Source organism: Bacidia gigantensis (genome assembly GCF_019456465.1).
Source record: "Bacidia gigantensis strain McMullin 20006 chromosome Unknown contig_180, whole genome shotgun sequence".
Taxonomy (NCBI): domain Eukaryota; kingdom Fungi; phylum Ascomycota; class Lecanoromycetes; order Lecanorales; family Ramalinaceae; genus Bacidia; species Bacidia gigantensis.
This window is the reverse complement of record NW_025408596.1, coordinates 3,327,524-3,351,368: the sequence shown is the minus strand read 5'-3', so window position 1 is coordinate 3,351,368 and position 23,845 is coordinate 3,327,524. Positions and strand designations below refer to the sequence as shown.

Below are 23,845 nucleotides of genomic sequence, written 5' to 3'. Positions count from 1 at the left end.
TCCAGCACAACTCTATCCTGAGCCTTGGGAATGCATCGTCTAACCTGCATTAAAATTGAAGGCATTTTCGACGTTATTCGATGGTACGTACACCCCTCCCTAAACCTCCGGTCTTCATTCGTTCCTTTGGGCGTCTTCAATTGAGGTTTTGTCGATGGTAGCAATGACATTAATGGGCTCATGAAGCACAGTGCTTGAATCTCAGCTTGCAAAGTCCTCACCTTGCGCTTTCGCCGCTTGGTAAAGAGTGTCTGGCTTACATTATTGGGTTCTGCTTCCGTGGAGGGGGTGGGCTCTAGAGAGTTGGATTGGGTTGGCTCCGGATTGATGTGTAGCGGAAAGCCATAGGAGGGGATGAAGCGGATCATATTAGGTCATGTCTCAGTCATGCTTAACTTGGACCGTGAGGCTCGGGGAATTGGGTGTTGAGATTATCTCCCCATCCATGGAAGTGTTGTAGCTAGCGTTGATCTGATCCCTGGGGTAGCTGGGCAGGATCGCCTTTGTAGGTTTCCAAGAATCGAGCTATGGCGGGTTTGAAGTCAGGATGATCTTTATGGAGCTCTTTGAAGTGTATCAGTACATCGTGTTCCTCTTGATTCATCACATACGTCGTCGGATGTAGCTGAATCTTTGTCCATATTTCATGATCAGTACGCTCGAGAAATTTCGTGACGATGAGAGGCTTGGCACGATCGTCTCGAATCAAGTCAAGTGCTTTAGAAATGGTCAAATGGCCGGATTTCAGCTCTGCTGTTTGATGATGAGGAGGCTCTAAAGTTTTCACTCCTTCGGGCGAGTTAGACCGGAAGGGGAGGCTCTTGTTGTCAATTTGCGGCTGTAAGATGTCAGATCCGATACCTGCCGTGAAGGTGCTTGGGATTCGTGCGATGGAGAGGTCATCCGGCATAGAACGATTTCCGAAGAAATTTAGAGGGTTGAGTGAGTCATTCCATGTGCTCCACTCACCGCCAAGAGTCTCTCCCACACTGTCGAGCAAGTTTGGGAAGGGGACAATATACGCTAATCCCGTGGTTGGGCTCCCAGCTATAAGGTGACCTACTATCTTCGAATCACGTTTACTCATGACTCATGATCCGCAATCTCCCTCCTCTAATGTATCATAGCAACGTATCGTCCACAGCTCTTGGACACCTTGATTCTCTGGATGTTGAACGTATGTTGGTGTAGCCATTAGATGGCCGCTTACAAGAGCCTTTCGTGTCGTAAACACTACGATATCTCTCTTTACAGGTTCACCATCTGTTGACCTCATTGGGATGGTTTGGATGGGGGGATGACCACGAAATAGTCTACTTAATGTTCCACGAGTCATCCCAATCAAAGCCCAGTCCAGAAAAGGTTGCTTTGCATCCGCCGAGCTGGCATATGGTCCTTGGAGCTCAAGATCATACTTGAACAGAGAAGTGAAAGATGGTGATTTGGATAGCGGGCTGAGCGATGGAGATACGTGCGGAAGTTCCCTTCCTTGATTACCTGAACAGGCCTGACCTCTCGTTTCAAGCATCTTCGAAGGGCTCGACGATAAGCTAGACAAGACAGGTGATTCGGGATCGCTATCATCTGTGTCGGAACTACTGTCCTCAAAATCCATTTCGTTGACGTCGTATACAAATTGGCTCGTATTCTTGAACAAGCCGAAAAGAGACCCAATTCCTTTGTCAAATATGTGAGCAACAGTCACGAGAAAGTATTTGTACCGAGGCTTCTCAAGACAACATATTACACCACCGCCTGTCCCTATGACTTTTTGTTGTTCTGTTGAATCATTGCGGTTTCCCAGATGAATTGAGGCTCCAAGACCATGCCCAAAGCCCTCCTTAACCACTATACTGCGCTCAAGCTCTTGAGAACGAGAAACGGGATCTCGCCTTTCAAGCTCAAGTAGTAACTTCAACTCTCCAGCGCCTGGTGGTCTATTGCAGTCCATGAGAACAAATCCAGGGTATCTGCGAATGATGTTGCTAGCCTCTATCGAAGATCTTATTTCACATCTAGATGCACCATCGGGGCTTGAGAGCACAACGGTCGGTTTGGACTTAATCTTCTTTCGGCCAACCATGCATAGAGATATTGCAACGCCAACTCGAGGCGCATCGCAGGATTTGTCGAGAAACCCCACTATTTCTTTAGCCAGGGAGTGAATTGCTCTCGAGCTGGTCCATGTGCCTCCCAACAAGTCAATCGACCCATGGTCTGCAATACCTCCCCAGCAGATGCTTCAGGATCAGGCCAATTACTGTGGCTCGCAATGACTTTCGTCCTGATTTGCTTAATGTACGACTGCTTTCCTTGGGCCGTGACAGATGGCTGGCAAATAGTGGGTGAGACAATCTTCTTTCTCGCAGCATCTGACGAGTATCGGGTCGATGGAAGGTTCATGTCTCGTTCAAAGACTTGGGTAGTCATGGCTGAAAATAATGATGCGAGAAGCTTTGCAACGACTTCGACATACGCGGACCAAGTTAAATTGCAACCCCGCTTAAATGGTATATTTGATTGGATGGATGCACTGTGGTGGGGTTTGGCCGATCACTGGGTTGAGTCCAGGGCGTCAGGCTGAGGCCGTGAGCAAAGTTGGGGTTGAAGCTTGACCTGACAACTCATGGCATCGATACGTTTGACGGACGGTTGTCTATAGCTATTTTAGGGAGCACGCGACCTTTATCTTACTCCAGCAAGTGATCTGTGCATTGTAGTCTGCGGTAGCAAATTTTGTCCACTCGGATACCGCTCCCACGTAGAGCTGGAAGATGTCCGGTTTAGACGAATCACTGCTTACATGGCCCATTAGGCACGACTTGAAGCCTTGCATCGTCTCATCAATCTTTGGCGTGCATGACGACAATATTAATGCCTCTACCCATCTTCACAATCTTGAGGCCTGGTTCGAATGTTACACGCAACAATGCGACATTGCTCTACACGATCGTGGGCGTTATACTTCGGCCCGGTCACATCGAGACATTGTTTTCATCGTGGATTACATCAAAAAAGGGTTGCCAAAAGATTCAATACTGGTGGAAATCGAGAAGGCAGCCCGGGCCGCAGACAAAGAGTCTTGCTCGGAATCGCTGAATGCTTCGATTGATCTAGCTGTGCGTCTGGTGACCATGGTAAGCATTGGTTGTATTCCGAACTATTTTCAGGGTCGGAAGCCGTTGTTGTGGAAATCGGGGTCCTTGCAAAGCTTTCTGGGCGAACGCTTTCCACTGCATGGGAAGCTTGAGCGCGAGCATGTAAAGCTCGAACGATTTTTCATGGCTAAGAATTTTTGGACGAGGGCAGGCGTGAAGATCCGTTGGACCCACAACCTGGCAGATCATTTACGGATGGTCGGTGATGATTCAGAGGTTGAAATTTTCCATCACGCAGCCTTTCTCAAGTCAGTACAAAGAGGGTGAGAAGACTCCACCGCGCTGTTACCGTAGGCTTGCTAATATTTCCGATAGCGATATTCTCAAGATCTTTCCTCCAGGCTTCATTGAAGAAACGATTCGATCCATGACTTTACTATTTCCACGGACGGACCGCCAAACCGTCAAATGGTACAAGAAACTTCATCGAAAGGAGCACCTCGATCCGGAAGTCACGGAGTGCGGTTGCTTACGAGCTGAAGACCGGCAAATTGACTGCTTCGGCCACTGGCGCGATCGCATTGTGATCCTGAAGCAGGTCTTTGATGAGTCGAGGCCAAACTCGTGGCGACAATATTGGTATGATCAGCGTAATGGCTTTGAGAGGTTTCCCATCCTGCTTGCTGCGGCTGCATTGGTCCTGACTGCGATATTCGGACTGGTGCAGTGCCTTGAGAATGCGCTCCAAGTGTACAAAGCATATCATCCGACGTTAGGATAGCTAGGCTTTGGGATATGAAGGGACTTAGAATACGTACGGCCGTGAAGCAAAGCTCGTGTAGGAATGTATGTCGGTTGATCCCTTGTCGTAGATATGTTATATCAACATCCAAACATCTTTCCAGTGCTAACGTTGATTCTGCTCCATTTGCCTCTCCAAAGGATGCATCTCAACAGCTCTAGCGGCCAGTACACATGATACAGCCACCACGCAGGCAGAGGATCCCAGACCTCGTACGTTCCATCTTGCCAGAACAGCACGTGGTCCACAAATGCCACCAGCCCCTTCACGTAGTTGGAAAAGCTGAGCCGCAATGAAATTAAGGAGAAGAAGGGTATAATAAGAAGCGTAACGATGTCGTGACCAATCCAGTAAACCTTGAGGTCTTGATGCCTCGGGGTGATGGTGGAGCTCCCCTCGGCTTCCTCACTGAGAATCTCATTAGAAGTGACGAGATTGGCATGGCCGTTGACGAGTGTCCGATCATCATCTTCGAGACTCTCCGTTGACGGCGGGTGTAGAGCGCTGAGATAGGCGTCTGCCATCTCCTTCTCGTTCCCTCTGAAGAGAGCAACGGCAGTGTGAGCTCGTGGATTGCATTCAATGGGCCAGATACGATGGCGTACGCCATCGACGTCTGCCTCCTCCTTCACGAGAAAGTCGAAGCTCATGTGTCCTGTGACCTCAGCTTTGCTATTCGAGCCACTCTCTTCTTGTAGCCTGCGAGCAAACTCTTCTGTAAATTTTCGCATTGCGATGTTGAGTGCGCTATTGACAGGCAGGGACTTGTAGTGCATCAAGAGGTCGGAGCTTTCGCAAGCTACAAACACCTTGACCTCCCCTCTTATGATGAGAGCGTGTGTGCAGTATTCTTTCTTTCCCGGTATGAATTCTTGCAAGACCCATGGCTGTGAGGTAGAGATCTTGATAGATGCAAGGTGATTGTACGTCATGCTCACAGTTCTCCGCGGGAGGATAGTAAGGTCAGACGTAAGCCTCGATGCATCATTGACATCTGATGGCTTGAGGATGTATGACTTCCTGTTCCTGCTGTGGTTGCTACGCTTCTTCTTACTCAAGCTGCCCATGTCCCCATTCAAGACAGGTGATGAGCGAGGAGAAGACGCGTTCAGCAGCCTGTGTACCGAATCTCTGCTCGTAACCTGATGTGTCTCTGGTGCTGGTAGACCTAGCTCTTGTACCTTCCCCACAAATGTATCTTTTGCATGCAGCATCTCCGTCAACGCAGCGGACAATTGTACGCATTTGACCCGGCCATCGAAGTTCTGGATGATTGTGTCCCGTGCTTGACCGTCAAGGACTTCGCTGCTTACGCCTGAGCACGAGACCCACAGATTGATATTTTCTTGCCGTATGATACGTAGGATGGCAGCCAGGTAGCCGACACCATCTCCGCCGGCATCAGGAGAGGGAAGAATATAGGAGCGTTGAATGAAGTGGGAGAAGCGGCCGTTTGCGTAAGGGGAGGTATCAGCGCCAATGACATTGTGCCCAGCGAGATGAAAGGTACGGGCAAGGAAGAGACCCTTCGTCATGTTGATGCCGGTTATCAGGACAGCCCGAGGTCGTGACGCGTTTTGTTGTCGTGAGGCCGTGAGTTTGAAGACATTGATGGGATTAGCAACAATGCCACGAGCGAATAGGAATGGTCGTAAGATGTAGGAGAAAAAGAGGATGAACGTCGAGAGGGGAAGGAAAAACAATGAAAGGGCAAGAAGAGAAGCATTCTGGAGGGCGTGCTGCCACTGCGGGGAAGATGCTGTGAGCATATCGTCGACTGAGGGTGTAGGACTCGCGGAACGAAGATTTTAAGGCAGCAGGGCCAATGAGCAGGTACGAAGGAGCCGTAATGATACTGAGATTGAAAATGCCATCGCTGCGTAAAGAAGCTCCCTAGGTGTTGCGTGACCTGATTGAGGTGACCGAGGTCCCGTCTCTGGTATAATATTGTGTTCGACTGGTGCGACTACGTCATGAATAACTTTCTTATCGCTATTGGTTGGTATAATAGAGGAAACAATGGCATTGAGCGTACTTCCGTGTCAATGAGGGGATGAGAGTCAAGGGAGGTCATATTTCTGGTAAATAAGATGTCGGACATTCAAGACTGTCTATCTACCTCTACTGCTGCGTTTCGCACACTCAAGCAACGCCTGTTTTCGTCCTGTCTATCGATCCTTCCTAACTCTAGAGTCCTCCCATATATCATTGATCATAATCCTGGAATCAAGCTCCTCCAGCGGCGAATAGCTCTTTCGCAGTCCGTCCACAGCTTTTCCCTTATACCTGACCCTGAGCCATCATTTTCTTTCGCAGATGGTTCTTGTATTGCGCTATCGAGCCTTCCCATCTGTGTATGGACTTGTGCTCACACACTTGAATCTCTTTTGCAATCTTGTCCAGCAATCTACACATGAGTCAGTATATATCATGGCAAGTCAATCGAGCACAGAGCTTACCTGAAGTCGTGCGAGACAACCACTACACCACCACTGAATGCATTTATGGCGTCAGCTAACGAGTCAATTGTAGGAATATCGAGACCGTTGGTAGGTTCATCCAGAAGCAACATGTTTGGACTCTCAATCGCGAGCAGTGCGAACACGATCCTACTCTTTTGTCCTTCGGAAAGCGTACCCATGAGCGCCGTTTGAGACTCTCCTGACAGACCATAACGACCCAACTGTTGCCGCCAGTATTGGTAGTCTTGGCTCACAGCGGGGTACTTATCCCGCACGAAGTCTAAGGCCGACTTGGTGAGGTCTAGCTGCTCCGCAGAATGCTGACTGTACACGCCGAGCTTCAGGTGTGAATGTCGTGAAACAGTGCCACTGGTTGGTGAGAGTTTACCAGTGAAAATGCGAAGGAGTGTAGATTTGCCAACACCATTTGGACCGACCAATGCCGTCCGGCTGTCCATGTCGACACCAAAGTCAAGGTTCTCATATAGATTATCTTTCTTTTCACCAGAGTATGAGAAGGTAACGTCGTCGAGCGAGAGGACTGGAGGAGGAAGCTTTTCTACATCTGCGAAGCGGAAGGTGAAGATGCGGTCTTGAGCAACTGGCTGAATGAAGCCATCTGCCTCCATCTTGTCGAGGATTTTCTGCCTTGATTTGGCTTGTCGGACGAGGTTTGCATAGGTACCTGCTGAGGCAATAAATTGTTTGATATGCTTGATTTCTTCTTGCTGTTTCGCATATGCCTTCCCTTGATTTGTTTCCTGTTCTGACCGTGTCTTGATGTACGAGTCGTAGTTTCCGCCGTAATAGATCAGCTGCTTGCTTCGCATGTCTATCATATTGGAGCAAACTCCATTCAAAAAGTCCATCGAGTGCGAAACAAGTATAAGTGTGCGATCCCACTTCTTCAGGTATTCTTCTAGCCACACGCAAGCTTCGAGATCTAAATGTGCCGTTGGGTCGTCAAGAAGCAGCAGGGATGGTCGGACGAAAAGGGCTTTTCCAAGGGCGACTCGCATACGCCAGCCACCAGACATGTCTTTTGTCTTCTTATTGATGGTCTTTTTGTTGAAGCCGAGACCAGTAAGAATGAGGGAGGCTCGTGTCTGGAAGGTGGAGGGATCCATGGTTTCCATTCGCTAAAGACGTCAGTATGGAAGACTCCTGCGAGCATGGTAGACGAACCTCATAGAGATCCATCAAGACCGGATCCTCAGGTCCATTTCTTTCTAAAATATCTTCTGCTTGTTTGTCTAGTCTTTCCATCTCACGCTCTGCCTCTCGGACTACCCATTCAAGTGCTCCGAGATCAGTCAGCGGCGCACCTTCATTCAGGAGGTAGATGTCGATATGTTCCGGTATTGGGTATTCGTTCTTGGCAATCGCCTTCAATAACGTGGACTTTCCGCACCCGTTCTCGCCAAGGAGGCCATATCTTCTGCCATAATTCATCTCTAGCGTTGTATCTGTGATGAGTACTCTTCCATGAAATGTTAACGATGTTGATGTGATTTTGATATCCCGACTGGCTGCGAGGGACGCCAGAACTCCGGTGGTGACACGGTCTGACAGCCCATGTCGGTCCATCTGTTCTGTGAGCTTACTGACTTTGGACATTTTCTTTGCGTCTGTGGCAGGCACATCGTCGTCGGGTAGAACATCACCATCACCCTCGAGTAACGGGGGCGTCTCATCGCCGTTCACTGAAGAGGCTGATGACCCAGCCTTTGAAGTTGCCTTTGTTTTCGCTGCAAGAGTCTTTTTCTTAGGTTCCGTCCCAGTTTCGGCTCGTTTTGCCTGTCGCGCAGCTTTTGAGGCGGAAACCATTGTGATAGCGTCAAGGTCGGATACGAGGAAATGTGGAAGGAATGTTGGGATAAAGAAAGGCGGAGGCTAAACCGCCGATGATGTGGGGCCTTAAGACGGGCCTCGGCGGAGAAGATCACTCTCGTCCTTTGCGTAGGATGGATAGATGACCAGCGCCTTCCGTAAGATTTTGGCAAAGACCGAAAAAGGCTTTCGTCTTTCGAGGTGGTTGATAATGGTTTTTTGAAAGATTATTGTTGGACAAGGAAGTTTTTCAACCCACCCATGCCAAGACTTTGGTATCATAAGAGAGTATATTACACTAGTGCCGATCTCCGAGCCGTTTCAAAAGATCCTGTTGTTTGAGACTCTGAGATCGTATTTTGTACATATTGATGGCTATGGAATGAATTGACCTTCCTTACAACTATCTTGCATGTAAACACCGTTCTAGATGCTCACTTGGCAACACCAAAGCAAATGATGACAGTGGTATACGTCCCCAAATCCTCGCCTTAGCCCGCAAGGCAGAGTCGACGGTCTCAAATTCACTCAACGATCACGCCTTGAGGACATCTGACTGTATCGATCTACCACTGTATCAATTGATGGATTCGAACACATTTCCCTGCACCTCATTGGAAAAGCAACGGCTCATGCGTATCTCGACACGTCTTTCCGGATCAGGCCGAAGACGCTTTCGAATACTCTATCACTCACTGCATTGGCCCGGTAAATTGTATTTACACTATCTGCTCGCGTTATCGCTATGACAGTTGTCGCCATTGCGACCTGTGAGTTGCGCCATCATAGCTTCGGCGCAACTATACGTATTCCCGGGGAACTTGCAAATGAGGCGCTACGAACACTGATTATGGCCAGCGACTCTTTTCTCAGGATGGCAGGTGCCCCAGTGTAAGCTCAAACTTGGCAAGGCGGATCCAACGTCCCTTATCAGCCTTTATAGTGCGCAGAATTAGTTCGAACACTCCTAGGTTGTGGTGTTAATGAGCTTTGGCGACTTGCAAGATGCTCGTGATTGATAGGATCAGTCCAAATACCGTGGTTAGAATTAGGATAAAAACTGCAATCCAGAAAGTTCACCACTGGACTGGTTTGCTACGATCTCCCCAAACATATTTCGGTCCAGGAGGCTCACGGCAGTCAAAGGCTTCTTTAAGGTCTCTTAGTCGACTTCTCCAATGGCTAAAACGATTGAGATGTCGCTGCTCATTCGGAAAGTGGGGACATTTGGCAGTCCCGGGATCCAGATTGTATTTCTTTTGAAGCTTGTCAAACCATTTTTGGACCTCGGAATTACGTCTCGGGAGCAGCAGAGAAAGAGACTCGAATGTCTTCAAGACAACACCCCTGGGAATGATTGGGCTGTAGGTACATCATGAACCACTGTTAGACTATCGAGGGGATGGACTGACTCATACTTTGGCAGTACAAGATGGCGTTGCAGAAGGCCGGTATGATGGAAGATGTAAAGTCTGAGCTTTTCATCAATTTCAACGAGTCTCAAGTGATCTGCGAGACTGCTGGTCCACATCACCTCGAAACCGGCAACGAACTCCAAGCTGTATGCATTGAAATTCGTGGGTAATGCGACCGGTGTGCTGCAGATGATACAGGGTGTCTGAATGCTATGAATAGGTGAGGGTGCTGATGTACCTACAACAGTCCGCGCCAGGTCACTCAAACGGGTCGTCAGCGTCCAGTCCACCGATTTCCCAGGCCTGACACCGCCAATCCCGCTGATATTTTAGCGGCAGTATTATCCCAGCTGCGACCTTGACCAGTCTCTCCTTTTCCGCCATCTGCGATCCAAGGAAAGACAGCACAGACGCAGGCGTGCTTTCCGGAGCGCGCAATAGTCTGCAAGCGCGATTCAGCTGCTCGTGAGTCGTGGCCGCAATGGGGTCCTGGCCTGTGCAAGCTATCCGACACAAGTCGGTGTAAATATGCTGTACATATGCTTCGAAGCTTCTTGAGCTCGCGGCATAACTTGCATCGGTGAGCTCTGGCTTCCATAGTGATAGCATGAGCCATTTAACATCATCAGCCGACGTTGGTAGTGTTGATAGACGGCCTGCCAGCAAGAAGGACGGCGGCGCACTTGAAGGTTGTGCCGCCATCTGTATCTCACCCACGATCCGAAATATTAAAATCTGAGGCAAAAAGAACAGAAACGATAAGTCATGCTTGCAAAGCCTGCCCAGGAGCAAATGCACGATCCAATCTCTCTCGGTAGAAAGCATCACAATTCTCCATGCGCCTGGCGCATCTTGCGAGGCGCTAACAATAATAGTGGTGGCGAAGCCTGCGAGGTGGCCCAGGGTGTCACATCCAGCTACAGCTGGGCAGATTCTCCTTGATCGTCTGCCTTAATGCTAGGCTGAAAGTTGACATGATCAGCCTAAGGCCACCGCAACCACGGTAAAGGGCCTCCAGCCAAACAGGAACTATTTGAGAAAACCGGGCATGGAGGAGGGGGCACCTTTCTCATAGGCGAGCCTTATCGTGGTTGAGCCAAAAACCTGGTCGTTTCTACAGCCTTTCGGGTGGTGCGACAGCTGAGTGCCTGCTTCTGTGGAATTATCTCCTCCTCCTTACGACATTCCTCAACCTTCAGCGTCCGCGCGACATTGAGGGTAGATTTCCTCGATTATGTCCTTACAGCGATGCCACATGGCGACTTTTCTAGGTCACCCGAAATGGCAGGATCCAGAACGAATGCAATCGATCAACTCTGCAGTGCACGTGAGAACGTCCAAGGGTTTTCTTGGAACTCGCAAGAGACGCGCTTGGGAAGCTAGACCTCCAGCACGGGGCCCTCTCATTGAAGCCATGGGCAACGTTGCAGATTTGATGGAACGACGGAGAGAGGATTTCTGGAAGGGGGCTTCAATCCAACTGGGTTGGGCCTTAGAATTTGCAATGCATGGGAAGTCTTTGAATGATGCTCAACCAAAGATCTTCTGCAGTTCAGAGAGGAGATTGTGGTTGATGACCGGGGCATTGGGCTCGAATTCTGTTCCGACCCTCTCATCCTTTTTGGTGGTTCTCGCGGATCTGACGATGAAGCTGTGCAAAGTAACAACGTTGAGTCGCGTTCAAGAGATACCCACAGCGTACCCATAGCTAATGCTGTGACCATTGAAGGTGGTTCAAAAAGATGCACAGGAGGTGGGCTGATACTGCTGGACGGCGAAGCATACCTCCTGACGGTAGCTCATACTTTCGAAGATTTAGGTATTTTTCATTGAATTGCTCCCATTCCTGGCTGGTCTGACCTACAACTTTAGTAGATTTGAAGCTGGCTTCTAGTGTCGATTGTTCTATGTTCGATGTCGTGGTCGGCACGCCACCTCAAAGAATCCACAACGCCGGAGCTCCAAGGGCCAAGAGAGTATTGAGCCATGAGAACAAGTTCCAAAGCTATGACTGGGCATTATGCTCGCTTGACCCTGAACGCATCGCTGTGGCTAATGGTTATGCAACCCCTGGTGGGAAGAGAATATACCCTGACAAAATTGCTGCCAACAGCAGCTTAGTCACAAATGTCTATGTGATCACCGCATCAAGAGGTACGATACCTGGAAAGATACTGTCCGATCGATCTCTGTTCATGAGTCCGGGAGGACAAAAGTTCCAGCGAGGGTGTTCAGCTGTCCTAGACCGCCAGATAGGCGAGTCCAATGCTTGAGACAGACTTAGAGACTTGCTTAAGAGCTCGACGCAGGGCCTGGAGACTGCGGATCATGGGTTTTGAATGCCGAAAATGGAGACTTCTGTGGCCACATTGTTGCTGGTGTTGCTTCAAGTACAAGGGTCTACTTCATTACAGCTGAGGATATCTTGGCAGACATCTCAGAATACCTTCAAAAGAAAGTCACTTTACCTCCGCCCACTAATTTCGGCGAACCTGTAACAGCGCCTCCACCCCAAGAGCGTGTTGAGAGCCGTTTGGCTCAAGTGTCGTCTCACGTGCGAAATGTCTATGTGAAATCTGTCAGGCTGTTCAAGATGATGTGCCTTGCAGTGTTTGGTGGCCTCTGCATTTTGCTTTCAGTCGGGCATTTCATTATAGCCACTGCACCAAGGAGAAAACAAGCAAGCATGGAAGAATCTGGGGATTTAATGGACTGCTCAACGTACAAACTTGACTGCTCTAAGATCACACCTCAGTGTCGCAACACGGCGGAATTTGACTTTCATCACCTGTGGAATATCACGACGAGTTACTGGCAGCAATGTCCGGATGGACCCTGGCTCTTTGAGCCCAAGTCACCTTCTTTGCGCACTGTCCAGGGTCAAGGGTTGAGTAAGAGTGCGTGCGAAGCTGTAGCCGGCGTTGGCTGGACCAAATATCCTATTAATGACCTAGGAAGTCACTTAGCGATTTGGAAACTTCCTCTTCTACAGCTTATTGCTTTATGTCCTCAGCCACCCTTCAGTACGTTGTGCAAAGTCTTTTCGACTGCACACCTGCTCGGTGATCCGATTGGAACCCTCAGCTCCTTAATTCACAAACTTGAAAACTGCCAGCAACAAGCAGTACATTGGCAGCAGATGAGCAATGACTACCTCTGGCGTCATCAAGAAAGACAATATAGAAGTTCATATATTGACGACTTCTGGAAATCCTGCGCACTCATTGTAAACTCTTACGATGAATGGGGGGCGGATACAAGCGACAATGCAAGCAGGTGGCTGGAACAAGAGATGTACGTCAGATCAAACCAGTCGCTCTCACAAATTCTGACTCATGTTATTGCAGAGCCGTGATCTCCGAGCTATAGACATGTCCACAAAGCTCCAAAAGATTCTTGGATCAAATTTATCAGAGTGGTAATCTTCTCACAGCGGACCGGTCCTCAAAAATGCTGCCAATTACCATGGGCATTTGGATCTTTTTCGCCGCAATTGCCATCGAAATGAACAGTATCTCCACTAAGGCTTCCCTAACTTCAAGTGAAAGCGCAATTGATTCGCTTGTCTTCATGCAACTTTATTTCTGGATGATCCCCACAGTAATCATTGCGTCTCTCATCGGCGCCTCACAGAACCAACTCAACATACCACGAATCCTGCGACGCTTTGAGCAGGAGTGCGATAGTTCTAGGCCTGATCAGAGCACCAATTTACATCTTATGGGAGACCTCGCGCTCCAACGTGACCTTCGGATACGAAACGGAGGTCTGTACTTCTGGCAACCAGGTCGAACACACTCCAGCATATGTCGATCGATAGATCCTGGTTTCACCCTTAAAGGCGCGGTCCACAAGCGGCGGATTGGCTCGGCACGACACTTTCGAATGTCTCTTGGCCGCTTTATGCCGCCTCTTCATTTTGGAATCGCCTTTTTCGTCGTGATGGCGGCAGCTGTGACTAGTCTTGCCTCAGCATTAAGCATGCCGCCAGTCGGTCTATCATGCCGAAGCATAAGTGTATTGTCGGTATTTTCTGTCTGGTTCGGAAGCTTCCTTTCAACATTGATTCCATTCGGTCATCATACAAGAATCCAATTTGGATTTATATTCATTAAAGATACGATGTGCTTTGTCTATACATTGGCCATCATTATTGCTACGGAAATCGGTATTAATAACAGATGTTCCTGCTTTACACAAGGAGGACTGACAGAGCTTCAATTACCACAGATGCCCTTGGTCTCGAGGATCCTAGAGCACAATTTGAAACAAAGAATTCCTCTCATCACCGCAGTGGGATTTTTACTTCAGGTTCTCATTATTTCCACGATCATGCTGAGATACAAGTCAGCCATACGGGTTTACACTCAACGAGATAATGGATCAGGCGTACTGGCACGTTGGTATAGCGAACTACGGTGGCGTCTCACGAAAGAATCACGTCATCCTTATCTTGAGCGGCGCAAGAGCGACACGGCTGTCGAAGAGGTTCCTGAAATGAAGGTTTCCGAAATGGGGGAGATGTCTACATGGTCGAACGGTCGTCTCCACGAGCTACCGGACAGTCCTGCCGAAGCGAAAGGTGTCAACGTTGGCTCAAGTCACTCGGCCGCGATAAAACTCAGTATCAATCGTAGCAGCCCACCAAGTATAGGTGACCGCTAAACCGCAATTCTTAGGTTGGACGCGGGAATGGGACCTTGACGATCTTTTCGATCACGAAATTGGCTTCGCAGCTTGGCTCCAGGCTCCAGTTTTCGTCATGCTTATTGGCCGACACTATCGAAGAAAACAAGATGGACCTCACACGCATCACATGCGCTCTCGGATCACCGCACAAGAGGTCTTACCGAGCACTGATTAGGACGAGAAGATGGTGAGACTGTCTGAAGGCGTGGTTGACTCTTCGAGTTCGATTCAGTGGGTACTTCTGAGTAGGGCAGCCAAGCCAGAGAAGCAGCATACATAGCGATTTACAGCTGAGAGGGAGTAAGCGAGAACAACCTAGAATAGTGTCGAGGTTCAGGAAGATAGCACGGAGCGTGATGGCAAGGCGAGGAGCCTCATACAAGAATTTCTGGGGCGACTAATTTTGCAGCCTCCCATATTTCAGATCACCGTGTAGGCCAGCTCATGACGCACTGAGGGCACAGAAAATGCCCGCCCTATTTGAATTGCCAAGAGTGACTCATGATGTTAGGTTTTGTGGATGCTTTCCCAAGCTGGCGCCACCACAAGCCATCACATTCAAACCAAATTTGGTATATAAATGCCATCCTTCTCCGTCATTTCACTTTGCATCTATCAACTACTAACAACATGGGCGAATCTAGCGAGCAACAGTGTTCCGTATGCGATACTTTACCCTCGTCTGCTCACATGGACAACGCTAGGCCAAGCCCATCAAACGGAAGTTCCGATCCAACAACCTCGCAGCATGAACGCCCATCATATATACTTGATGGCGCTTCAGAAGTAGGATCAGTAATCTGGCAACATAATCACCTAATCTCTGACAGCCATTCAGAAGTAGGATCAGCAGTAATCTGGCAACATGATCCTCTAAGCTCTGAAAATGATTCGAAAGCCGTGGAGGTGCTCGAGGAAGCGAACCCTCCTGACAGTATTCCGGCACCAATAGAGAGACCGTCAGCCCATCAAGATACTATCCTACCTTTACACCGTACCCCGGGTCCAAAGGAGTCTGAAGAGCTTTCCGCCCGCGAACGAGAGGAACGACTTAGCAGCCACTTCTTCCTATTCTGGCTCGCCGTCTTCCTCCCAGTGTCGCAGTATTACAGCTTGACAATCACAGTTCTCGCACAGAACGAGATCAATACTTATTGGCAAATAATTTTCCTATGGATCAGTGCGTTGCCGTTGATCATGCTCTCGATGTTGACGTGGTGGGAGCCACTACAAGCCAAACATGTCTGGTCGGCACTCAAGGTAGTTTACCTAGTCCTGGGAACTTTGTGGGTGTCTGGCTGGATGGTTGGGGGAATGTCGTGGCCAGAGAGTGAGGGGACTTATATCCGTAAGTAGCGCCTTCCTTTGCATCGGGTATTTCAATGCTGATTGCGGATGTAGCCAAGTCTGAATGCGCAAACCCGACTGGATCGATGGCATCTGTCACAACGGTAACTACAACCGTTACCCAGACAATGATGATCCCAGTTCAGACTTCATGATTTCTTTCGGGAATGGCTACTGGATTTGGTTCTTGACGTATACGTGAGATATCAAAAAAATGGGATGCAAAACTGAGCATCACATTCGCAGGACAACACCTTCTTCTCTCCAAGTATATAGCTATGCGGCCGCTAAGGGTCTCAATGTCCAACATTTCTCCATTCTCCTTCAGAATAGTCTAGATAGATTTCGCTTTCTCCTTACAGCCGATGCCAGCCTTGTTTGAATAGCCAAGAGTGGCTCATATATTCTTTTGGAAGCTTTTGCCAGCCCAGCGCCACCACAAGCCAGAGCATTTCTACCCAGTGCCTACTAAATGGGAACCATGTTTCGTCCTTCCAGCCTTCATTCTGCAGTCTGCCGCGACATAGGTAACTTCGTCGAGCCTACATCTCTTGTTAACGCGACATGTCCCTCCCCCGAGCACACTGCCAATCGTCCTTCGCCAGAAAACGTTCATAAATCGACAATTTAGCGGGAAGTAGGCGAGAGCCCATGATTTCGTACTTCTTCGGAAGCGAAAGCAGAAAGGGCCATATGGCAGGAAGATCCGCTGACGCCTGACGCGTCCTCATAGACGGCATGGAGGCAAGAGTAGTCCAACCCAGCTGATGCCAGTCGGGATATACCGATGACTCAGCAGCAGGAAGGCCTACTGCCTCTCCTCCACGATCAGGATTCAAAAAAGGGCAGATAGAACATAACTCTCGTCCAACATCTGCACCTCTCGTTCAAATCCCTCGAACACGAATACAGCCTCCTATTCTTCCTCTCCGCCCTGCTGTCAATATCGACGTGGTACATCATCCTCGCCACCTCAAACATCTGGAAGCTCAAGATCAAAGCCTGAAGTATTTGTATGTTGAACAACTAAGGCCTTGACATATATGGGCGGTAATGGCAGGTAGGTTGGTGAAACGGATCAGCTAGTCAACACCATTTTCACTTCAGGTAGACAGAGGATCTCAAGACATTTTGGAGATGCCCTTCAGAACATTTACCGCACCTCGTGCGCTTCATGAAATCCGTCTGATCCAATCCTACTCCCTTCCCCCCTCCTCGCGCCCGCTTTGACCCTGTCAACCCGAACCTCCGCTCCCACGACACCGCCGAAATTGTAAGTAAGTGTTGCGAGGGAAAGGCATCCCATCCCCCTCCCCCCTTTCCCCCCCCTTCCCCAACCCCTTCCCTTCGTCTCCCTCCTTCGTCCATGTCGTCTTCCCCAACAGAACAGCCAGTGACCTCCAACCCTCCAACTTCCTCTGACCTGTCTATCGTGTAGAATGTCCCCACCCCCACCCCCTCCCACACCGTATGAGCATTTATCAAACCCCCACGCCAAGAATAATCATGAAGATCCCAGAGCAAAGAAAGGGGCCACTGGTGTTTTTACGCCCAGCTCGTGCTCAAGACGCGGAATGAGATGACTGAGGTGTCAGGGAGAGTGGTGGAGGATGGTGGAGGATGGTGCGGAGAAATAGGGGGAACGAGGGTTTTCATGCTTTTGTGGATGTATTGGGATGGGGTTTTCGTAAGGGGGTTAGGAGTGAGGGGGTGAAAGAGGGGTGGAGGTAGGGGGCCATGGGAGTGGGTGTGGTGAGGGGCGTGGTGAAAGGGTGAAGGGGTGTTAAGACGGGCGTGGGTGCACGGGTGGTGATGGGAGGGGAACTTTAGGAATGACAAGTGAGAAAGAGGATGATGGGTAATGGGGCGCTGAGGCCATGTTGGATGAGTGACGGACGTGGCTGGTTAGATAGATCATGACCTGACTGAGAGCTTGCCTCGCGTTGGGATTGTGCAGCTTTGGTGATAGAACTTGCACTGGCTTCAAGCGGAGGAGTCAGTCGCAAGCTTCTGCGTGACGGTAAAGGCAGTCGCATAGGCCAGGGATGAGAGAAAGATTGGAGAAGCCACTTTGGTACCGAATCTGCGACTTCTTGAGTACTTTTGGTGAAACACGGTCTTCGTGGATTCTACTATTCAGACAGAACTTTGCCCTTCAGTCTCACTTCCGGCTCGTTGCTGAGCCAGCCTGTTCTTCAGTATCCCTAGCATGTCCGTCTCTTCTAGAGTCAACATCATATCGTCGGGTATAACGATCCGTTCCGGCGTGATCTGTATCGTCTGCAAGTCCAACGACTCCGAATGACTTGGCCAACGCTCCTTCTCCAATGACGCCTCACCGCTTGAGGATGGCGCCTCCTTTGCGATCGCTTGTATATCTGTACCCCTCTTCCCATGTATGACTTCCATGGGCGTCCACCAGTATGTCGGATAGGTCCTCTGTATGTTGTTGATCAACAGACTCGTAACGAGCGTGAGGGCTGTAGACAGCATAGCAAGCGGCAGGAGAAACCACCCAAGCCTTTGTACCGTCGGGTCCACAGCCGCCAAAAGCGCTGTAGCCCCTGCTGGTGGATATATGGTCTTTGTGACGGTCATGATGGCGGAGGCAGCCCCAACAGAGAGCCCACCTGCCAGCCATCGTAGCTCTTCGAACTTAGGAGATAAAAGGAACACTTTTGTGATGCCGATGCCGGTGATGGTGGCAAGAAGTTCGCCGAGTATTGCATTGCGGGGTTGAGCTAGAGGAGAGGAGATGGTATTATATTGGAGTATGGCTGCTGCTCCCTGTTGTTCGTTAAGATATGTTGGGAGAAATGGAAGGATTTGGCATACGAAGCTGGCAATCAACAGCGGAGGCTTCTCATGTCTGATCTGTGGTATCATAAAGACGCTCTCAATGAGAACCACATCGACGAAGGCGCCCACACATGCCCAAAATGCAATGAGCAAATTACCCAGTTCCTTTTGCGGAGTCTCCCTATAGCCCAAAAAATGAGCAATGGGCCGAGGCAAGCAGTGTACAAAGTTTTGAGGTACAAAGACGTTCAGACACTTGTCAATGTCCACGTGCCAGAAGCTCGCTTTCGACAACCGCATGGTCTGCAAATATGGAGGCTACTACAAGTGATGAAAGACCAGAATGCTTGCGCTTCTGGGGAGGGCCTTTGCGAAAGACATAGTGACGGCGAAATGAAGGCTCCTCGTGTTACTTCCATTTTCGCGCCACTGGGAGGGGAGCTGATGATGGCGGACAAAGCGCAGGAGACTTCAAGGCAGAGCGAGTGAAGGTTTTCGATGAGCCGGTATGCGAGACAGCAATTTGCGGGGATGGCGCATGGCAAAGCGGCCCCACAAGAGCCGTTGTGAGCGCATAATGTAGATGAAACGACTCTGGTGCAAGCCGTTGGAGTCGTTTGATGCTGTCCTCGTGGTAAGGTAGACGTGAAGGAGGATCGAGGAGGCATGAATGGAGCGCCTAGAATTATATTTCCGTACTGTTGTATTGTGCTAGTCCAAATCGGGAAATTTTCTTGGCGAGAATTGAGTTTTCGTTTTGCACAGGAGAACACAGCAGCATCACATTGTAAGCAGGTCAACATGTCAGCAATGTAGAGGTAGTACTCGTTGGATGGGTACTGGGGCTGTCGGCTTTACTTGGGAGCTCATGCCGCTACCCGATGACACTACCCCTGCGATATGTACAGTGAGGGGACTGCCCTCCCCGAATGTCATGGGGGCCCTTATTCTGGAATCACTCCTGCATCTGAGTCGCATTTCCGAAAGCAAATCGACTCCTTGATGCATCAAAAGACCCAGAACGGGATGGCGGAGGGGGACCTGACAGGATGGCGAAGCATTGAACAGTTGGACGCTCTCCAGAGACACAACCAGGCCTCCACGACGGATACAATCAAGTTTGGCGAGATTGATCGGCCTGAAGATTGATCTTGCTGCGCTGTGGTGCCGTCGTTGGAATGGCTTTCTATGCAGCCTTCCGGTATCGCAATTGTATATGAAAGCGGCTTGCTCTTCCTTGTCCGGGTGGGTGCACCGAACATCACTGTAAGTGTCGATATGACACAAATCAAGACTCCTGTCTTAAACATTTTGTGAATTCGACACCATCCTTTCGTCATTAGTTCAGATCAGCTGTAAGTGACAGCATCTACTCACAGGTACCCCATTAGGCTCGAAGCTATTCACTAGCCAGCTTTCATACACAAGATTTGGATTTCCACGAGCTTCGGACTCGAGATGCTCTTCATCGACTCGGTTCTTGTACTGGTCTTTGTGTTTGTCTCCAAAGTTGGCCTTGTCATCTTGGCTGGGTGCACCGTCTTCACACATCTTCCGCTTCTCTTCGACGCTGCTACGAACGTACTTGAGGTATGGGGGGTTTCCGGGCGTGATGACATTGTCCGCCGCGAGAAGTGTTCCAGGTCGTACGATTCTTAGCGACTCGCACAATTTCAGATCGCTCGTATAAGCTGGCTTGTAATGGTCCAGAAACATCATATCGACGTACTCCAGAGACCCATCGGCATGCAGTCGTTTGATGGAATCAGCACTCGGACCTATCACCACTTTAACCAGATCACTCAGGCCTGCCAAATCCGCCAAGGATGCAATTACAGCGCCGAACTCGGGGTTACGCTCAAAGCTGATGTATTTGGATCCGCCGTTGTTGCGCATGGCACCCCCGAACAGGATGGCAGAGTATCCTATGTACCCCCCAGCTCCACCATAACCTTTGGCTTGTGTTGCTGGATCAATTCGGTCACCAGCTGGCCCTTGTGGTGTCCAACGTTCATCAAATACTTTTTGGTACGCCCAAACTCATCAATGGCTCCAATGACTTTCTCAGGGGACCCGCGGATCTCAGACAATTTCGGATGACTGTACACAAAATGCAGCAACTCAATCTCTCTTCCATCGTCGAACTACGTGTCGATGTTAGCCGTCACTATCTCCAACCTGCCAGGGATCTCATCGTACAAATGAAGTGCCTTCCGGTTCCTGTGCCTGATACGACTTGTCCTGGTCGAAGGTGGACATGATGGGCCTTCACAATCGAAGAGGAAAGATGAAGAGCAATAAACAGAGGTGTTACGCGACATACATTGAGTGTTTACAATCCCTGAATACGCGCCTTTCTCAACACCAGATTTTCCGGTGGGGCACCGCGCCTCTAGTGCCCCGCCCTACGTCAGGGTCCATGGTGCTTGAGGCCAACGAAGTAAATTGCCGAGGGATTTTCTGCAACACGAAAGCGTTACGAAAATCGTCGACAATATCTCGTGAAACTGCAGGATCCCGCTTGGCATCTGTCGATCTAATTGCCTCAACAGACGACGCGAGAGATGCTGAAGTCATCCGCATGGACAGGCTAAGCCAGTAAAGTCATGACATGATGGCGACATACAGGATGCCTCCAGTTCCCCGCCAATTGCGATCTCGGATCTCACACAGACCGTTCTCCCGTTCTCTAGAGTGGGTCTTCGGCCAACTCAATCTACCCGAAATCTGACGTCTCCCAGAGATCTGGGCCCGTCCCTCCTTGTGGGGTGCGTCTGGATTCTGCTTGCTCTTGCCTATTTTCATCATCTCATGATGTAAGTCATTTGTACCTTTCACCCAAGACAATTCCGTGGAAACGATCGGCCTGACCATACGGCATCTACAGACGCATTCGGTTGCCAGCAGGCAGGGGCTGACGAGCTCGAGAGCTGGCCGTTGATTGGGGCTATTGCATCACGCTTCTTTAGAGGCATTTGCGCTCCACAAAATGCCTAGCTGCAAGTATCTCCGACGCAAGAATACGTGTATTGTTCGTCGTCATGTGCCGCACTCTGGCTGCCACTACAACAAACGAGCATCGCAAGCGCGAGACTGGTTCACGACGGCCAGAAGTCAATGCAGCGACAAAGGCTAAATGCACTGCCACCAGCCCAATCAATGACAACTTTATCGCACGCCTACCCAGGCCAACAAGGGACAAAGCGCGGGATCTCCCCCATCTGCGTTCTCGCGTCGCGTCTGCATTGCAAGACGTCAGAAGTACCAGCTCGTCTACAATGCCTCGAATGTCTTTAAAGCAGTCCAATCGCCCGTGCTTTCCGCCACGCAATCACTAAACGCCCGCTCCTCCTCACCCGTCTTTCTCTTTTCTTCTCGTGGAATTTCTGAGCACTTTTGCCGATTTTACAAGATGTCTGACATGAATGCAACGGTCCAAGAGACCAAGACTGGCTTTCACGTCGAAGGGTACGAGAGGATCTCCTACGACTTTACCTTCAAAGATGAGGTCTTCAACGTCAAGAACCACGAGCTGGCCGATTGCTACAAGCGATGGGGTCGCGCATTGGCCGTCATGGACGCCAACGTCTATCGCGTCTATGGATCAACAATCGAGCGTTACTTTGAACACTACGGCCTCACGCTCAAGGTTCACCAAACCAAAATCGGCGAGAAAGCGAAGACGATCCCAACCTTCCTGTCAATTGTGGACTCGATGACAGAGTTCGGCATCATCCGCAAGGTACATGATCTGGTATGACGATGTGAGTATGCAACTGAGGCGAGCGTAGGAGCCAGTGTTGGTGGTTGGAGGTGGCCTTGTGACTGATGTTGCTGGGTAATTGCATGCCTGCCAGAGATGATATCAAGGCGCTCCCTCCCATCCTGTGAGACATGTGGTGGTCCATGACGCTAACGTCACGTTTCTTTCCCGCAGCTTCGCGTGTGCGGCGTACCGCAGGAACACCAATTTCATCCGAGTACCGACCACCGTCATTGGTCTGATAGACGCCTCGGTCTCCATCAAGGTTGCAGTCAATTATGGCAATTACAAGAATCGATTGGGTGCCTATCATGCTCCCATGCACACCTTCCTTGATTTTACCTTCCTCCGCACCCTACCTACTGCGCAAATCCGCAACGGTTTTGCCGAGCTTATCAAGATCTCCACCTGCTCACACCTTGATACATTCAATCTCCTTGATAGATACTGCGAACAATTGATCGACACTGGGTTTGGTCGAAAGAATGGCGCATCAAAGGAGGTCATTGAGGCCGCCGATAAGATCAACAGAGAGGGCATCTTCGAGATGTTGAAACTTGAGACACCCAATCTTCATGAGATAGGACTTGACAGAGTCATCGCCTACGGACACACGTAAGTTCCCTCCCACCCTTGCCCCGCGCTTTCTCCTCGTCGTCACCCTTTGCCACCACCACCTCCATAACCAACTTACACTCCTCCAGCTGGTCACCCATGCACGAGCTCGTCCCCTCTACCCCCCTCCGTCACGGCCACGCCATCAGCATCGACATGGCCTACTCGGCCACCCTCGCCAACTCGCGCAACCTCCTCTCCGACAAAGACCACCGTCGGATCCTCTCCCTCTTCTCCCGCGCCGGCCTCTCCATGGACCATCCCCAATTCGACTCCGAGATTCTCGAAAAAGGCACCGCCGCGATCCTTAAGACGCGGGATGGCATCCTCCGCGCCGCCGTCCCCTCCCCACTCGGCTCCTGCAAGTTCATCAACGACGTCGACGCCAAGGAAATGAACGATGCCCTCGTCCGGCACAAGAAGCTCATGCAGGAGTACCCGCGGAATGGAGAGGGACTGGAGGCGTACGTAGATGCCAGCGATACGGGGTATACGGAGAACAACGATGAGGCGATGGAGGCATTGGAGAAGGCGGCGGAGGTTGCGGGGGATATCAATGACAATACGACGATTAAGGCGGGGAGCGTGCCTGATGATATCGTCGATGGGGGTGAGAAAGGCGCTGCTAAGGTTTTCGATTTGCTGTCGAAGGGACGAGGGGGTGGTGTGGACGGCGGGTTGAGCAATGGGGTCAATGGGTTTGTTAATGGAAATGGGGAGGCGAGATGATGTGCCTCCTATCAGTGGGAGGGAATCATGGGTAGGTGGAACAATCGGGCATTTGAGAGGATCATGAAGGATGTGGTCCTCGTGGTGGATAGCGAAATGGCATTTTTGGGGGTATATGTGCAGTACTTTATTATTTCGGTCTTCTATACGGGTGGATAGGGTAGTATTTCAAAAGTTCTTCCTGCTCTTCCCCAACATTATCCCATCCCGTACTCCAGCATCATGTAGCCAATATTCGCTCTCAACTCTCCACCTCCAAATCAAGGATCAATTCACACCCCTCAGTCCTTTCACGC

At 50.1% G+C, this 23,845-nt stretch overlaps 9 protein-coding genes across 9 annotated transcripts; 2 read left to right on the top strand and 7 right to left on the bottom strand.

The window, feature by feature from the left end:
- Nucleotides 1–460: 460 nt before the first annotated feature.
- Nucleotides 461–1,087, bottom strand: KY384_003941 (uncharacterized protein; the record flags this gene model as incomplete). The annotated part of the gene is made up of 1 exon (XM_044812450.1): nucleotides 461–1,087. The coding sequence occupies one exon, from the start codon at nucleotides 1,085–1,087 to the stop codon at nucleotides 461–463; it is 627 nt and encodes a 208-aa protein (XP_044671583.1).
- A 3-nt stretch (nucleotides 1,088–1,090) lies between these two features.
- KY384_003940 (uncharacterized protein) lies at nucleotides 1,091–2,083 on the bottom strand (the record flags this gene model as incomplete). The annotated part of the gene is made up of 1 exon (XM_044812449.1): nucleotides 1,091–2,083. The coding sequence occupies one exon, from the start codon at nucleotides 2,081–2,083 to the stop codon at nucleotides 1,091–1,093; it is 993 nt and encodes a 330-aa protein (XP_044671582.1).
- Nucleotides 2,084–3,980: 1,897 nt separating this feature from the next.
- Nucleotides 3,981–5,435, bottom strand: KY384_003939 (uncharacterized protein; the record flags this gene model as incomplete). Its single annotated transcript, XM_044812448.1, has 1 exon — nucleotides 3,981–5,435. The coding sequence occupies one exon, from the start codon at nucleotides 5,433–5,435 to the stop codon at nucleotides 3,981–3,983; it is 1,455 nt and encodes a 484-aa protein (XP_044671581.1).
- A 745-nt stretch (nucleotides 5,436–6,180) lies between these two features.
- Nucleotides 6,181–8,189, bottom strand: ARB1 (ABC transporter ATP-binding protein arb1; the record flags this gene model as incomplete). Its single annotated transcript, XM_044812447.1, has 3 exons — nucleotides 6,181–6,307; nucleotides 6,360–7,501; nucleotides 7,548–8,189. 3 exons carry the CDS (start codon nucleotides 8,187–8,189, stop codon nucleotides 6,181–6,183), a joined length of 1,911 nt encoding a protein of 636 aa, XP_044671580.1.
- Nucleotides 8,190–11,349: 3,160 nt separating this feature from the next.
- Nucleotides 11,350–12,962, top strand: KY384_003937 (uncharacterized protein; the record flags this gene model as incomplete). The annotated part of the gene is made up of 3 exons (XM_044812446.1): nucleotides 11,350–11,401; nucleotides 11,483–11,761; nucleotides 11,905–12,962. 3 exons carry the CDS (start codon nucleotides 11,350–11,352, stop codon nucleotides 12,960–12,962), a joined length of 1,389 nt encoding a protein of 462 aa, XP_044671579.1.
- A 4,817-nt stretch (nucleotides 12,963–17,779) lies between these two features.
- KY384_003936 (uncharacterized protein) lies at nucleotides 17,780–18,742 on the bottom strand (the record flags this gene model as incomplete). The annotated part of the gene is made up of 1 exon (XM_044812445.1): nucleotides 17,780–18,742. The coding sequence occupies one exon, from the start codon at nucleotides 18,740–18,742 to the stop codon at nucleotides 17,780–17,782; it is 963 nt and encodes a 320-aa protein (XP_044671578.1).
- A 988-nt stretch (nucleotides 18,743–19,730) lies between these two features.
- KY384_003935 (uncharacterized protein) lies at nucleotides 19,731–20,338 on the bottom strand (the record flags this gene model as incomplete). The annotated part of the gene is made up of 2 exons (XM_044812444.1): nucleotides 19,731–19,772; nucleotides 19,820–20,338. 2 exons carry the CDS (start codon nucleotides 20,336–20,338, stop codon nucleotides 19,731–19,733), a joined length of 561 nt encoding a protein of 186 aa, XP_044671577.1.
- Nucleotides 20,339–20,367: 29 nt separating this feature from the next.
- On the bottom strand, nucleotides 20,368–20,701 carry KY384_003934 (uncharacterized protein; the record flags this gene model as incomplete). The annotated part of the gene is made up of 2 exons (XM_044812443.1): nucleotides 20,368–20,586; nucleotides 20,642–20,701. 2 exons carry the CDS (start codon nucleotides 20,699–20,701, stop codon nucleotides 20,368–20,370), a joined length of 279 nt encoding a protein of 92 aa, XP_044671576.1.
- A 1,153-nt stretch (nucleotides 20,702–21,854) lies between these two features.
- On the top strand, nucleotides 21,855–23,549 carry KY384_003933 (uncharacterized protein; the record flags this gene model as incomplete). The annotated part of the gene is made up of 4 exons (XM_044812442.1): nucleotides 21,855–22,184; nucleotides 22,234–22,280; nucleotides 22,380–22,820; nucleotides 22,910–23,549. The coding sequence occupies 4 exons, from the start codon at nucleotides 21,855–21,857 to the stop codon at nucleotides 23,547–23,549; spliced, it is 1,458 nt and encodes a 485-aa protein (XP_044671575.1).
- Nucleotides 23,550–23,845: the final 296 nt, after the last annotated feature.